This window comes from Cryptomeria japonica, chromosome 10 (genome assembly GCF_030272615.1).
Source record: "Cryptomeria japonica chromosome 10, Sugi_1.0, whole genome shotgun sequence".
In the NCBI taxonomy this organism is placed as follows: domain Eukaryota; kingdom Viridiplantae; phylum Streptophyta; class Pinopsida; order Cupressales; family Cupressaceae; genus Cryptomeria; species Cryptomeria japonica.
In genome coordinates, this window is record NC_081414.1 from 749,288,646 (window position 1) to 749,304,706 (window position 16,061).

Below are 16,061 nucleotides of genomic sequence, written 5' to 3' on the forward strand. Positions count from 1 at the left end.
ATCCAAAATAGATTAATGAAAATACCCAAACTACTTTTAAAGAACAATAGAATTTGAGATCAATTTGATTAAAAACTGAGTTCCTTGAAGTTGCATCGTTAGGGATCAACTTGGTTAAAATTACAATCTTTTAAGGCTCATGGTTAAACTTAGAGATAAACTTGGCTAAAAGTTACATTTTTTGGAAGCTACAAAAAATGCCTCATCTTCTTGTATCACATGTATCCAATGTTATATGGAGTTTTAGAACACATAGGGATGGATTTTTGGGACCCTTAAACCAAACTTAGAATGGTAAGGGGAAAGGGTTACAAACACAATATGAATTATTAATTTTCTATGCAAGTTAAATCGCAAATAATAAATACTAAATGAATAAAATAATGAATCAATTGAACCAACATCAAATTGTAAATATCAACATTGTGTATACTAGAGGAAAAATTTAATGATCATAGTTAAAGTTAATAAAAGGTAATTTCATGTAGGGAGACAAATTTCAAAATTAGATTTCACCTAGTGGTTGAAATTAAAGACAAATATAACTATCATTGAATCTAATTTAAGATTTCTTGAAGATTTAAAAGGAATGTACACATATTTTATAATTACAATTTGATATATTCATAGAGCTATTTTTCAATCGAATTCATCTAGTATAAATTATTGGCTTGTCTATGCAAAGTCAAAATCCTGATTATATACAAATTTATAAAACCTTTGTATTTTGATAAAGCGTCAACATCCTTCTTGAGATATTGAAAGGATCCCTAATGAAACATTTCTTTGGAGAGGAGACTTGCTACTATTTTCTATATTGTGCTTGTATAAAACATTCAAAACAAATAGAAGTAGGAAAGCTAAAAAAATTATTAGGAAGAAGAGACTTTAAGCAATTGGTAATAAAGAGGGTAGCTAAAAGCTTGCAACATATGCTAAAGCATGCTTAAAATTTCTTTTGACAAATAAAATATTGAATATTGTAATTTTATTTTAAGATATGTTGAGTCTTGATTTTCAGTACAAATTCCCACTAACTACAAAAAAAGGATTGAAAATTTTTATAGGTACTGGAAAAAGTAAGTGTTTTTTGTCATTTTTGAGGCAAGAGCTTTATCATCCTTGAAATTCATAATATAAGTATATTTCATTTTGGGGGCCAAGGAATGCCTTCAAAGTTGAATGGAACTTTTGACTTCTTGTCGTCTTTATAATGATTGAGGACCTCCTAGGCATCTCTTGGTCATCCTCTTAGAGATTCCTTTCATAATCTCTTATTGGAAAGGACATCTCCTACTTCTGTAATGACACAATGATGCCTTCCCCTATAGGAAATATTGCAAAGGTAGGAAGATTTTTGCCCCTACCTTTTAATCTTAGAGATATCCTTATCTCTGAAATGGTTGTTTCTTAATGGGATGGGTCCAAATAAAAATTACATGTATCACAACATTACTCCATTTCCAAGGGTTCAAATAGGTTACGTTGGAAATTTCATTATAGATTAGGATTAGTATGCATAATTTTTTTATTTACGAAGTAGAATTTGGTAGAAATGATTTTAAATGCTAGCAAGAAACTATCCAAATCAAGAGATAAAAATAGAGCTCTATAATATTTATTGAAAGTTAGAAAAGTTAGAATTAAGAAACATTGAATTAAACCCAAAATAACCTCAAATTTGAGGATCAATACAATGCATGTTAGGATCCTATGAAAGGCCTCAATAATATTTTATTTCTACCTATGAGAAAGAGGACAAAATTATAAATGCTATAAATTAATATCAAAGGCTCTCGATCAAAGTGCATTAAAATTACATGATATAATATGCCAAGCTAACTTCCACATATAGAATCCTAATAAGTGGTTTTGAGGGGATCATGGCCCACAACGAGGAAGGAAAATCCACATAGCTCATTCCCTTTATATATTAATCAATAGAATGTGAAACTCTCACTTTAATCAAACGCCTCAATCTTGCACATGTTTATTATATTTTATTCATTCCATGTTACTAGTAATCATTATGTTTGTATTTACCCCTAGAGACAATTAACATTACTTTGAGACAATAGACATTTGGCAAGTTGACAAAGACATGAAAACTAAGTTTCTCAAATGCACTCATCAACATATGCCCTTGTTGCAATGGGATTTCCTCTAAAATCATGTCTTAGGATATAAGCATGTTCACATTTCCAATAACACATCCATGTAACTAGCATTATAGAATTTATGTTTCAACATTATAAGAATACCAAAGGATAAAAAAAAAAAAAAAATCATATATGTACCTTCTTGAGAACAATTTGATTACCATCCATGTCTTTCTTGCGACATGTCACCATTATAGCAACATCAGGATTGAAAACATCCCTGACCTACATTAGTAACATCTATTTTTTTAAAATTCTTATATTACTACAAAATAAAGCTTTAGATTATATAATTTTTTAATAAAGAATTATAATTAAATAATTGTTGTTTTAAAGAACCACTTATTCAACAAAATATTTCCATTGATGGTAAAATGAAGAAATAATTACCCAAATCAAATACGCAACTTTCTCTTTTAATGTCGGTGATGCAAAACTTATAATGGCCTTTTCTTTTACAGCTTCAAAAATGTCTTTCGGAATGTTTGTATCAAATGTCTTTGATGGAGTTTGAAGACCTCTTTGACCACTAAAGGTTTTCTCCAAGGTTTCTAATGTGAAACTTTCATGCCATGCTAACCCATGGCTACATCACGATGAATAGTGAGAAAATTAACATCTAATTTGCACCATACTCACATTCACATATTCAATATAATTAAGATGCTTCACTAATATAATTAAGATGCTTCAATTGTATGTTATATCATCTGATACTTCTCATGCATGGCTAACATTAAAGCACTAAAATCTCTAGAATTGTGTAACATCTACTAAAAAACTTTAACAACATAGATGACAATTCATTGGCTCCATATATTGCTTTTGATATAAATATCCACAATCCAAAAAGTATTGTTAATTTATTATTTTAAAAATAATTATACTATTACAAAGAAGAAATATAAGTAGAAAACACATCATGTTCCTTGGACATGCATATGACTGAACCTTAAAGCTTATTAATAATTTAATATTGATATCACTATCACATTTTCTCAATCTTTGAGAAAACTATCCCAATTTTCTATCAAAATAGTCTCCCACTTCATATCATAAGCATTAAAATAGATTAAAATTTACAAATATGATTAGTTTTTACCAATATAGTTAGTTATTATAGAAAAATAGTTTTCTATGTGCTAAACTATTTTTTAATTTGTAAAACATTATCAAGTAAATATATTCTAATTGTTTAGTGGGTAAGTGCACCAAAATGGGGGACCAAAAAGGGGTTTTAACATGCCAATTTTTTTCTGAAATCGACAAACTATTAACTTCGATGAGAAAATGAAGATAGTTACACTAAAAATTTTGTTGAACATGTTACAAGACTAAGAGGGAGGTGTGGTGAATCAGTTAGGACCTTAAAACACTTTACCTATTATCCTTTAACTTTCAAACCACAATTACCTTATCACTGCAACTATGAAAAATGAAAGCATAAAGCAAAACACACACAAGAACACTAGATTTACATGCAAAACCAAAGAAGAAAAAAAACCATAGTGAGAATCACACTAACAATACAAATAATTGATTCCAATATTTTAGGCTTAAGGACAAGGAGCTCACAACACTTGATAAGACTTGCAAAACTAAGGCACACAACATTAGGGCAAGATACAAAGGATTTGCAATAGTACGATACACAATCTCAGAGCAAGATACAAAGAGTTGCATAGGCTGCCAAAGGAATCTCTATCTTTCAATAGGTACAGGGAATAATGAATTGTAATGAAAAAGATCTCCTAATATTGAAATTGTCCTTGAACCACCAGATCAAGCGAACAATATCATGCCAAACATCATTGACTTCATTCATTGTTTCAACACACTGTTGCACAAAAGATATAATCATTAAAGCTCATCACAAACTAAAATTTATACTTCTGCTATTTCCAAATCATTCACATCTAAAATACAACAATCCACACACATTGTTGTTGGAATCAATGAACATTGAGAGAGGGAGGGTGAATCGGTGTTCTGCAATTTACAATTTTGTTAACCTGGATCTTAAACGACCAGATGCATAAGAAAGAAAGTAAAATACAGATTCTCAAAGCAACCAACCACACAACCATAACACCAGAATTTTTACACGAAAACTAGGAAAGAGAAAAACCACAGTGGGATTGAGTACCCACAATATTATTATACTTTGAACAGGAGTATGATAATATTACAAAATGGGAATGTTGAGACATGGACTAGCTAGGATTTGAACCTAAGACCTTCCATACACTGCTAGAGTGCTCTACCACTGAGCTACTGGCCCCTCTTAGACTAGTCCATCGTTGGTCCGAGTGTGGCTTATTTCCAACACCAACACCCCCCCTTAAGCCACACCTCTTGTGTGCTTGGGGCTCCTAGCCTGGACCTGGCTCTGATACCATGTTGAGACATGGACCAACTAGGACTCGAAACTAGGACCTTCCAATGCTGATGGAGTGCTCTACCACTGAGCTACTGGCCCCTCTTGGACTAGCCCGTCGTTGGTCCAGGTGTGGCTTATTTTCAACACCAACACCCCCCCTTAAGCCACACCTCTCATGTACTTGGGGCTCCTATCCTGGACCTGGCTCTGATACCATGTTGAGACATGGACCAGCTAGGACTTGAACCTAGGACCTTCCATACACTGCCGGAGTGCTCTACCATTGAGCTACTGGCCCCTCTTGGACCAATCCATCGTCAGTCCGGGTGTGGCTTATTTCCAACACCAATGGGGAATGCACTTCCATTCATGCACATTGCCTAGAGCCCACTACTCAAATACATAGGAGGTCAACAACCTCGGAGGATTCACTATCCTACAATTACAAGAGTGATTACAATATGTGAACTGGAATATAGCATCTACAAATGCCAAAGATCAGTTCCGGTTAAGCACAATATAACTGTGTGATGATACTTTGTTTTTCTACCTTGTTCTACTGCATAGTCATCTACTGAAGCATCAAATCTGCATTCTGATGCTCGTTCGCACTTCACACATCAGCATTCGCACATTACAATAATGGTACACACCAAAAATGATCATCTAGATCGCCATTATATATCTACATCAACAAAATGGATCTCAAACAAGTCGGCTTCACAAAACTGCAAAATATGAAACATGTAATGACATGTCAGCTCAATCCGTCCACAAATCCATATGCGGACCCAAAATATATGATGACAAGATTCATACGCAACTGCACAATCACCTCGAACTTAAAACCATCGACTGAAATCATCCCAAGTAATCCTGACAACATGTTACACCATCAAATATAAGAATAACTTTGTTCTTCCCACATTACCAAATTTTGGACCTTGAATCTTGCACTAGAATCGACACCAAAGGCTAGAATTTCCATATAAGCTGCCTCAAACATCCAATCAACTATCCTTGATACCGCAAAGAAAATTACACCACCAAAAATGAGTTATGCTCACTGAATATGCTTACTGTGTTCCACCTTCCAGACATATGCCTCATGAATGGCAAAGCTCCTTAAGACTTTCGGTAACTCCAATTTTGACACATGAGCATCCTTGGTCTATGATAAATCTAGCATCAACCAAAAATATGTTTTTCTTTCCAGTTGCCCTTATTTTGTTTTACAGTTTCTGTGTTTTTCGACATTCTCCAGTAGTTGTTTATTTGTTGCAGATCAGATTCTTGGCTTCCAGTCATGTTTTTATTTCTTGTTCCGGATTTGATTTTCATTTGGAGTCTTTTCTGGAGAGTTGTTGCTTCCGGATTGGGTGTTCTTGGTTCCTGAAGCAGTTTTGAGCTTATCATCTATGTTGGTGATTTCTTCTTGTGCGGAGCGATTTCTTTGCCCATGGATCTATTTGGCACCTTGCTCAATGTTCTTGGGTCTTGGGCCGATCTTCTTTGGGGGTGTGCACTTCATTTGAATTTTTGATAGAGGAGATCTTTGCATTTTGGGGCCGACCTGTTTTACACGTTTCATTTTCCTTCTTTGGTAAGTGTAATCTTTTGTGGCAAACCCGGATGTGTTCCCGAAGGGTATATATAATGTTGTATGTGATCCTTTGAGGGATATGAATGTATATTGATGATTTAGATTCATAGCTTTCTATTTGAATAACTCTTGGAGCTCCAGATGGATTGCAATCTGGCATGTAGTTTGTAACTGGGCATGTTACCTTGCATGTAACCAGATGATTATCGGATGTTCTATGTTGAATATATGATGGTACAGATATTTTATTTTGCAATTATTCTATGTGTTGTTGTTGTTGCTTCCATTGTGTTACTCTTGCTGCATGAACTGGTTTGTTCTCTTTGAGGACCACTGGACCATGGCTGCACAAAGTGGTATCAGAGTTGGTTGTGAACCTTGAGGCATTCCTTTGGGTGAATAGCTATCCGAATGGAGGCAAGCTGCGATCGTGTTCGATAGATTTCCGAGTGTGAGGCAATCGAAACATGTAGTCAGGTCGCCGATTTGAAGCAATTACACTAGACGAAAGAATGAGATGATGCGTAGAAGGATTAACCCCTGGAGGGTAGAGCAGTTGATGGGGGATTTCGGAAATGAGATAAGCAATGAGATCTGAAATGCACTAACTGATTTGTGGAGGAATCCAAAATCTGAGGATGAGTATTAAGAGGTAGGTGAAGAGCTTGAGGTCGAAGAGGTTGAAGGACCAGAAGATGAAAAAGAAGAAAGATTCCTTAGAGCGGTGGCACAAGTGAGTAAAGTTCATAAAGTGGAGCTTCCAAACTTTTTCGGGATGCGGAATCTGGAAGATCTGATTGACTAGATCGGAGAGTTGGAGGACTACTTTGAGTTTGTGGATGTTAAGGATCTGCAAAGAGTCTGGTTGGCACAGACTAAGTTGAAAGGGCATGCTACTTTATGATGGAAACAATTGCAGAAAGATAAAGTGGAGAATGGAGAAATGAAGATCATTTGGTGGAAACAGATGGTTACAAGATTTAAGGCAAAGTCAATTCTGGGAGACTATGAGTTGGAGTTGTTCAAGAAGTTGCAAAACTTGAAGCAGAGGCACATGAGTGTGAACGAGTACACTGAGGAATTCTACAAGGTGATGATCAGATCTAGATAAAGAGAGATGGATAGGGAGAAGGTGGCTAGGTACATAAATGGACTTGCATTTAGTATTCAGGAAGAGATGAGTATGCTGAAGATTTCTACAGTTGAGGAAGCTTACCATTATTCTTTGAAGGCTAAGGAGAAAGTGAAAAGAAGACAACAAAATAACCCTAGAGGAAAAGAGAGATATAAAGGGCAGATGAATGACAGTTTAGAGAAGCAGAGAGTGGAAGAGGAACTGAAATATAAGTGGAGTAAATAATCGGATCAAAAGAGACAAAGAAAAGGAAGTAGCAGTAGCAGTAGGGAAATTTTGGGCAAATGTTTTTTGTGTGGAGAAACCAGACATAGATCTTATGAGTGTAAGCAAGGAATGGCAAGGAATTGTGTGGCAAATGAGGACCGAGAAGCTAGAGTTACTGGAACTAAATGCGAACCAGAGCAGGGAGAATCCCTTACATTTAGAAGAATATTGATGGAGCAAAGCAGTGAAGATACCAGACCTACTCAAAGGAAGAGTTTTTCCGGACTGTGTGTAAATCAGGTGGTAAGTGTTGTAAGGTTATTGTTGATAGTGGAAGTACTGATAATTTAGTATATAAGGAAATGGTAGAGACACTTGGCTTGAAGAGGCTTAATCATCCTTGTCCTTACAAGGTGAGTTGGTTGCAAGATGATCAGAAGGTAGAAGTGAAGGAACAATGTTTGGTAAACTTTAATATTGGGCCTTTCAGAGATGAGGTCTTATGTGATATTGTGTCTATGAGTGCTTGTCATTTTTTTTTGGGTAGACCTTGGCAGTATGATAGAGGAGCTATTTATGATTGTAGAACAAACTTGATCACTATTGGGAAGGATGGGCAAAAGTTCACTTTGGCTTCTTTGAAAGAGAAGGAGAAGGAAGTGAGGAATTTGAATCTTAAGAAGAGTTGCAATGCTGAGAAGCAGGATGCAAAGGCTACACCAGATGGTGGCATCGATTTGTAGAGGGGTCTAATAGATAGGTCTGATAGCAAGGTGATACTGGATGTCAGTAAGGTCATGATGGCAGACCAGATAAAATCCTATGGCAGAAGTAAACCAGAGTTGCAGAAGAAAGAGAGAATTAGTCAGAGACAGTGTGCAGGTCTGAAGAAAGGAAAAAGAGATAAAGAGAAACGAGAGTTAGAGAATCTGTTTGAGGTTTCAAAGGAGGTAAGGAAGACGTTTGCGGACAAAGAAGATGTTCAGATCAAAAATGAGCATGGAGTCTATATTCTAAATCATTTTCGATGTACATGAGTTTCCTCTCATGGAACATCTCTTTCTACCTGAGGTGTCTGATGCAAGAGCATCTCCAGTCTATGAGCAATCTTGCATCAACCAAAAATATGTTTTGCTTTCCCGTTGTTCTTAATTTTTTTTATAGTTTCTATGTGTCTTCTGACATTCTCTGGTAACTGATTATTTATTGCAGATCATATTCTTGGCTTCCAGTCATGTTTTTATTTCTTGTTCCAAATTTCTTGTTCATTTGGAGTCTTTTCTGGAGAGTTATTGCTTCCGGATTTGTCGTTCTTGGTTCCTGAAGTAGTTTTGAGCTTATTGTCTATGTTGGTGATTTCTTCTCGTGCGGAGCGATTTCTTGACTAGCGGATCTATTTGGTGCATTGCTCGATGTTCTTAGGTCTTGGACCGACCTTCCTTGGGGATCCGCACTTCATTTGTGTTCTTGGTAGAGGAGATCTTTGACTTTTGGGGCCGACCTTTTTTACACGTTTCATTTTCCTTCTTTAGTAAATGTAATCTTTTGTGGCCGACCTGGATATGTTCTGAAGAATATATATAATGTTGTATGTGATCCTTTGAGCGATATGAATATAGTATGATGATTTATATTCATATCTTGCAATTCGGATAGTTCTTGGAGTTCTGGATGGATTGTAATCTAGCATATAGTTTATAACTAGGCATATTAGCCTACATGTAATCGAATGATTACCGAATCTTCTATGGTGATGCAAATATTTGATTTTGCAATTATTCTATGTGTTATTGTTGCTTCCGTTGTGTTACTCTTGCTACATGATCTAGTTTGATCTCTTTGACGACCCACTGGACCATGGTTGCACCAAATTTACATGTATCAGATAGGATTATTTCGCTAAGTTGCCATCAATGACAACCCCTAAGTAATCTCCATGCATCAAACTACACCGGAGCATCATCGGAATAGTGTCTCTTGTCAACAATTGTATACCTTAACTCAATAATTCATACATTCATTTATACAAGATTATACGTTGAAACCCTAAAGTAGGTTGGCAACAGACAAAATAACAACGAATTACAAAAGTCATCCATGTGAACGAAAACTAAGTGATGTGGTCCACTCCAACAGATAAAGGGTACCTAAACACATCACAAAACATCTTCCTAAGTCGATTCCAATGAACCACACACGCTAGAACATCCACCAAAGTGGACATCAACAATAACATGTAAAATAATGAAACATGTTAACTAGTCAACCCTAACACATCATCCAATGCAAAATACTCAATGTGAATCTACACACGCAACTCTGAGATCAATATCAACATCCTAACTCAACCTCTCAACCATATCTGGACCAAAAGAGCATGATCCAAATAAGACACACCACTTGAGTAAACCATAAACCAATATAGCTAATAGCACTTCACAACATAACTTCACTTGCCAATCAAACTAACATCAAAAATCTGAATTAGAACACTATGCGAACCATATAATCATGTCCACCAAGCCACAACACTAGATTCAACACGATGGAAAAATGTAGATTATTCTCTAGACCAATCCTATCACACAACCTTACAATCAACAAACCATCACAACCGTCCACATTATTTGAGCAACTGAGAACTTGAAAACATGAGTGTAACATCCACAAAACATAGAGATTATCTCCAAATTTTAGGCTATGAGCATCAAGAACTGGAGAAACATTGCACCTTGGACTACCAAAGAGTTTAGCAAGAGTGTCTCTCAAGATTTCATCTTCTTTCTTTAATTCGTCTCTATCTTCAACCAATATTTTAAGTTCTTCGTCACTCTTTAAATTGACCTCTTTGGGACTCAATTCATCTACATATCTTACTTCAATCTAATGCACCTAACCTTTCCCAAAACACTTATGTCTAGGTGACCAAGTCTCCTCATAGTTGAAGCATAACTTCTTCCCCCTCAATTCATTATTTTCATCCATACCTAGTCTTGATGGATAGTGTTGTCACAAAAGTTTGCACCCTTGCCTGAGCTATTAACTCAAACAACCTTGTGAAAAATGGAAACAACCCCCAAGTGTGGGACCTTGTGCATGTGAGGTTGAATCTCCTGAGAAGGTCGGTTTCCTTTCCAAGCAAGGTGCATTGTTGAACCAACCCAACACTTGTAAAGATTACTCCTTCAAAATCTATTCTACTGACCTAGAGGAAAAAAGGGAGAAATATGGCAAAAAAGTAAATGGAGGTGATGCACCAAGACTAAAACTCGTCTTTCCATAACTTTGAAAACACAAGACATACATAAAATAACCCAAACATACACATTTTCCATTTTAATCAGCTCCTAAGGATATATGCAAAGGTTAGGATCCTATAAGGTAATGGGAAGAATGAAAGCAATTCACAAACAACACCTACAAAGATGTTAATACAATCACACAATCTAGAAACGGAGAAAAAGTCATTCAAACAAAAACGTAAGATAGATTACACAAGGTCTTTGAATTGAAAAGAGGTAAAATAGAAAATTATATTAATGTAAAGGCAAGGCAAAATTACAAAACAAAAATGTGTGAATTTCTATATGATAATTGAAGGCAAATGAACCCTGAAAATATGTTACAAAATTGCCTTTATAGTGCAAGAATAACTTAGGTTGGTCGTTGAATTCAGAAACCGTAACTGACTAAGTTGGGTTGCAAAGAGGAACGAAAACATGGATCGGATGCATCTTTTTTCATTCAATTCTACTTGTCGACCTACGGAATGCATATTTCACCCTGCATGCTTCTCAATACCCACGTCAACATTGGGAGGTTGTTGGGACAATGAAATGGGTCCACATCAGTTTCTTGTCAGTTTTAGCAATCGTTGGCCCCACATCATTACTTTCATTTCATCTCAGAGCTCTTCAGGTCACTTTACCAATTGCATTTTTACTTGTGGAGTTGCAGAATAACACGTGTTAAACCTTTTCACTTTGTCAGTTATTGTTTGATCACTCCGCAACTCCACATGCAATGAAACCAACTTTAAATTTTACTTGCAGATTTATAGAACACTGGTGCAGGAGCAGTCGGGCTACAATGTTGCCTCACAAAGGCATTTGTTATGGTTTTTTTTTGTGTGTTGATTCAAGTTGTAATAAGGTCCTATGGACCATTTTATGTCATCTCATATCAAATTGTAAGGCCTTGGTGCCATGGGAGTCATATAGTTGTATTGGGTCCTGATAGGGTCAAAGTTGGTCAAACTCACTCAAATGTATCCACATGAGTGGAAATGGTGTAATCAGTGTTCTAAGGTCTATTATGATGTGTTTTGAAGGTATTTGTGAAGTTTTGAGTCCATATGTTGAGTAGATCAAAAATATTGTCAAAAGATAAAAAAGTTGCTTATCAACTTTTACATCTTTTTAATGAAAAGTTGTTTCCAACGGTTACCCCTTTCAAAAATCAATTGGGGGTCGTTGGTTTGGGTCCAAAAAAGTATAAATAACCTCATTTTGGTCGAGGTTGGGTCGTTGGCATTGTATGTGGTGATTGGAGGAAGAAATCAATAAAATTTGAAGGTTTTCTCTACAATTTTCCTGAAAATTTGCTTCTATTTTGGTCATAACTTCTTTGATCGGACATATCAGAATGTAAGGATAAACTTTTTGGAAAGATCTATGAACTACCTTTCATTCAAGAACAATTTTGTGAGATTTTCTTGAGTTTTGTGCATTTGGTGGGCATTTTTCTGAAAACTATTTTGAAACCCTTGATTCAAGGGCTAAACGAGGCCTTGATGAAATCTACACATTCCACAATTGAAAAATACTAAGAATTGGTGGAATGGTAGATACGGAGATACTCCAGATGGGTTTTCTTCTATTTTTACAGGGGACAACTTTTGGATCATGTTTGAGGCATTGAACGCCTAACATCTCCATGTGTTAGGTTGTGGGAGCAAGGGTATGGTGAATGATTTGAAGTTTGGGGTCAAAACAAAGCATGAGGACATAAAAAACCTATGAAATCTATTTATCCTTGATATTTACTCACTATTACTACTAGAGTTTTGGGCATGAGTTATTTTAGAGGCACTTGGCATGTGTAAAAGTGTCCTAATTGTGCACTTGAAACCCTGCTACAGTCTTAATTTAACCCCAATGTTCCAAAGAGACCTATAGGGGTTTTAACATATGTTGTCAAGCATCCAAAAGGGTATCTGAAAAGGTTTCTCTTGTGTTTCTGTGATCAAGGGATTGTAAATTATTGTGAAAATACCCTCAAAGTAGGGCTAGTAGAGTATAGGAGCCATTACAAGGCAAACCTTATAAGGGAGTATCTTGGAGTCAAACCCCTACATTTAATGAATAGTCTTGATTCCTTTAACCATTATAAAAGCCTACCCTTGATTCCTTTTACATCAAGGTATCTTTCACTTTGCTGATTCAAAAATAATTTAGTTTGTTTGTTGTATTTTGTTATGCTCTGTATATGTTTTATCCATGTTCTTGTTTTCATATCTATGTGTTTCTCATCTTCTAACCCCACCATCTTGGGAATTTTTATACTCTGACCCTCTAGCTTTGAGGTGTTCATCTTATAACTCTGTTGTCTAGTGCAATTTTTTCTAATGCATTTGTTTTGTAGGTCTTCACCTATTGAACACAATGCACCACTGAGAGGGGAGTGAATCAGTGGTTCCTAAGAAATCTTTACCTTTTAAACCAAGCTTTGAGTCTCGATTAACAACCTAAGCACAAAGAAATCAAATCAGTAAGATAAAAGAGGATATCAAAAAGGAAAACACACAAATGCACAACTCACAACACCAAATATACGAGGAAAACTCGGTATGGGAAAAACCTAGGTGAGAAATGTTGTTGGAGTCTACTACTCCAATCCACCCTCACAATAAAACAAAAGATTACAATGATTTAGGGCACCAACCCAAGGAGCACCAACTCGATGTAATACAATGAAATACATCTTAATACAATGATAGCACCTTATTGTGAATGAGTTTAGCAACACCTAATCAACTTATGTCTGTCGGTTATCAATCTCCTCTATTTCACCCGTTCTTCCACTACCGGTTATCAGATTGCTCTCTCTGATCACTTATCGGTTGCTCTCTACCTTTCTTCTCTTCTTCTAATCTTCAGCCTGCATAGTGTCACTCTTGGATGTCTTCCTAACAATTCAAACCCTACCAGTACACTTGACTGTTAAGACTATAATAGTTCACCAATTACTTTGTCACTGTCGTTAAAGACCTCTTACCGGTTTTGTCTACTCACACCACACACTGATCCTCTGTGAAAGAGCTCTCAAACAAATTATCTCTCTTCTTTCTCAAGCTCACTTCATTCTCACAACTCGCATCCACATCAATCATCTTCAATCTTGAGTTCACACATTTCTATCTGAGGATTCTCGCCAAAACATAAATTCAAACGGTGGCACGTTAGGGTTTTTTACCAACCCCGATCTGTGGTAGATCAGATCGAATCATCTTTCCAAGGTTCACACCCTACAACAACTGCAATATTTTATTCCTCTAAAAAAATGTTTCATGTATTTAGCAGACTACACCCAGTTTGTCGACCATACTCTTCCTTATTGTCGGCCATGTTTTTTGTCAGACTTATTAAATGCATTCATAGTTGCCTTTACCAACTCAGATCTCCACTTACACATCTTGCAATAAGCATGATGTCAATGAATCTGATCCCTGTCGTCTGATCTGTCTCGAGTCGCAAACCATCTACAATTGACCTGTGATATCATTTAATGTCAACCTATTTTCATCTTGTCAACCCCTACCTCATTTAATACACCAACTACGGTACGTTAGCCACTTGGCTCGTATGTGGCATCCTTTGTCGGCATCCACCTTTGCTGAAACTGCTAAGTCGGTTTTGTATCATTCACCAACCAAGACACACTACTGGTTTAACTATCCTTACCGGTATAACCTAACCTCACCAGTGAACCTTCATACCTACTAACCTCTTCTATGTCGGTGGATCAAGTTGATTTGCTATCAAACACATAAGTCCATTTAGCTAGTTGCATTACACTTCTCTTTGTATACCAATAATCACATCCTTGTTATCCTATACTTGTTTACTGGTAGATGCTACATTTCATGAGTACCGGTAACATACCTGACTTGTCTACTTGCTCACTGATTCCTGCATACTGGTTGACATCAATAACAACCTTGTTTGTTTACTTGCTTTCATTGACCATCATTACTCACAGGTCACATTACTCCTCACCGGTCACATTGTTTGCATTTGCATGAAGATTGCATTAATGATATGTTGTCATTGATGTCAATTGAACCGGTAATGGTATTAATGGTATTGTTGATGTTATTGATATTGTCTTGTAACTGGTAGGAAGCGATAAGAAGAGGTAGGAAGAACTTTGTCGAAGATGGTGTAGTTGTAAATTGGTATGTAAGTATATGAGTTGAACCGGTAACCGGTGTATGAGGATAAACCTTATCTAAACCGGTAAACCCTACCAGTTGTTTTTGTTAAACCATAACCAATTAAGTTTGTTGAAATGGTTATGTTGGTTTATAATCCAATGTTGAGCAGTAATGATGGTGAAACGTGTGGTCATTGTATGAAGACAAGTTTAGATTATTTTGGTGCATTTTTGTTTGTTTGATTGTCTAGGGAATGAGCAAGTGGATTGCATCTAATGCATAGCGCGTGATGAGTTACAAAGTCCAATGAAGCGGTGATCATGGAGCAGTCGGAATTTTCTTGAATAATGTGTACAGATTGCTATGTAAATCCAACGGTCATACTTGAACCGATTTATTTGTAATCTCTATGAGAGACTCAGGTTTTTGTTGTGTTACCAACCTAATTGATTTGTATTTAAGGTCAATGAAGTTGTTTTGAAAAAGGTGTTGGCAGAAATCAGTTGAGAGTGTGGTTTCCTAACCAAAGAATGAATCTGCAATTTGTGTAAAGGCAGATTGAAGCTTAAAAGGATCTGATCAAGAAAATGTAGTGCTATTCAGACAGATCAAGAAAAACTTGTTGTCTTCTAAAAATTATAGAAGAATTGAAATCCCCTAACTGGGTAAGCTCTACAAGCTTGGTTACTTCTTAAATCCTCTAACAAGGTGATCCATTAGCTTGGATTCTCAAATACTCTACCAAGCTTACTCCTAACAAGGTACTTGCTTTTTATCAAGGCATTTGTAAATCCCTTGACCGGGTGATTCCTAACAAGATCAGTTCTTAACAGGACTTATTACAAAAGCTTTAACAGGCTTGGCTCCTAACAGGACAAAATTCAGAAGAGTTCAGATAGCTATCTTGTGAGTCTCATCTCACCGTGGTTATAACCTATTTGGGTTTTCCACATATAAATATTTATGTCATGTGGTGAATGTTTTTGTGGTTATGATCTTATTTGTTGATTTGATTAACTGCTTAACTATTCTGATAAGGCATGATAACTGGAAGCATTGAGAGATAGAATATATTGACATATGATTAAGCATTCGGATGTTTACAAGATTGAAGTTGTTTACTGTTAAGTTGTTATAACAGT

General features: G+C 36.1%; 1 protein-coding gene across 1 annotated transcript in view; it reads right to left on the reverse strand.

The window, feature by feature from the left end:
* The window catches only part of LOC131076074 (uncharacterized), a 164,157-nt gene that overhangs the window by 84,061 nt on the left and 64,035 nt on the right, over positions 1–16,061 (reverse strand). Inside the window, exons 3-4 of the mRNA XM_059213428.1 lie at positions 2,550–2,745; positions 2,298–2,384 (exon numbers count right to left, since the gene is read on the reverse strand). Of these exons, the coding sequence (XP_059069411.1) occupies positions 2,298–2,384; positions 2,550–2,745 (283 nt within the window). The remainder of the gene's footprint in view (positions 1–2,297; positions 2,385–2,549; positions 2,746–16,061) is intronic.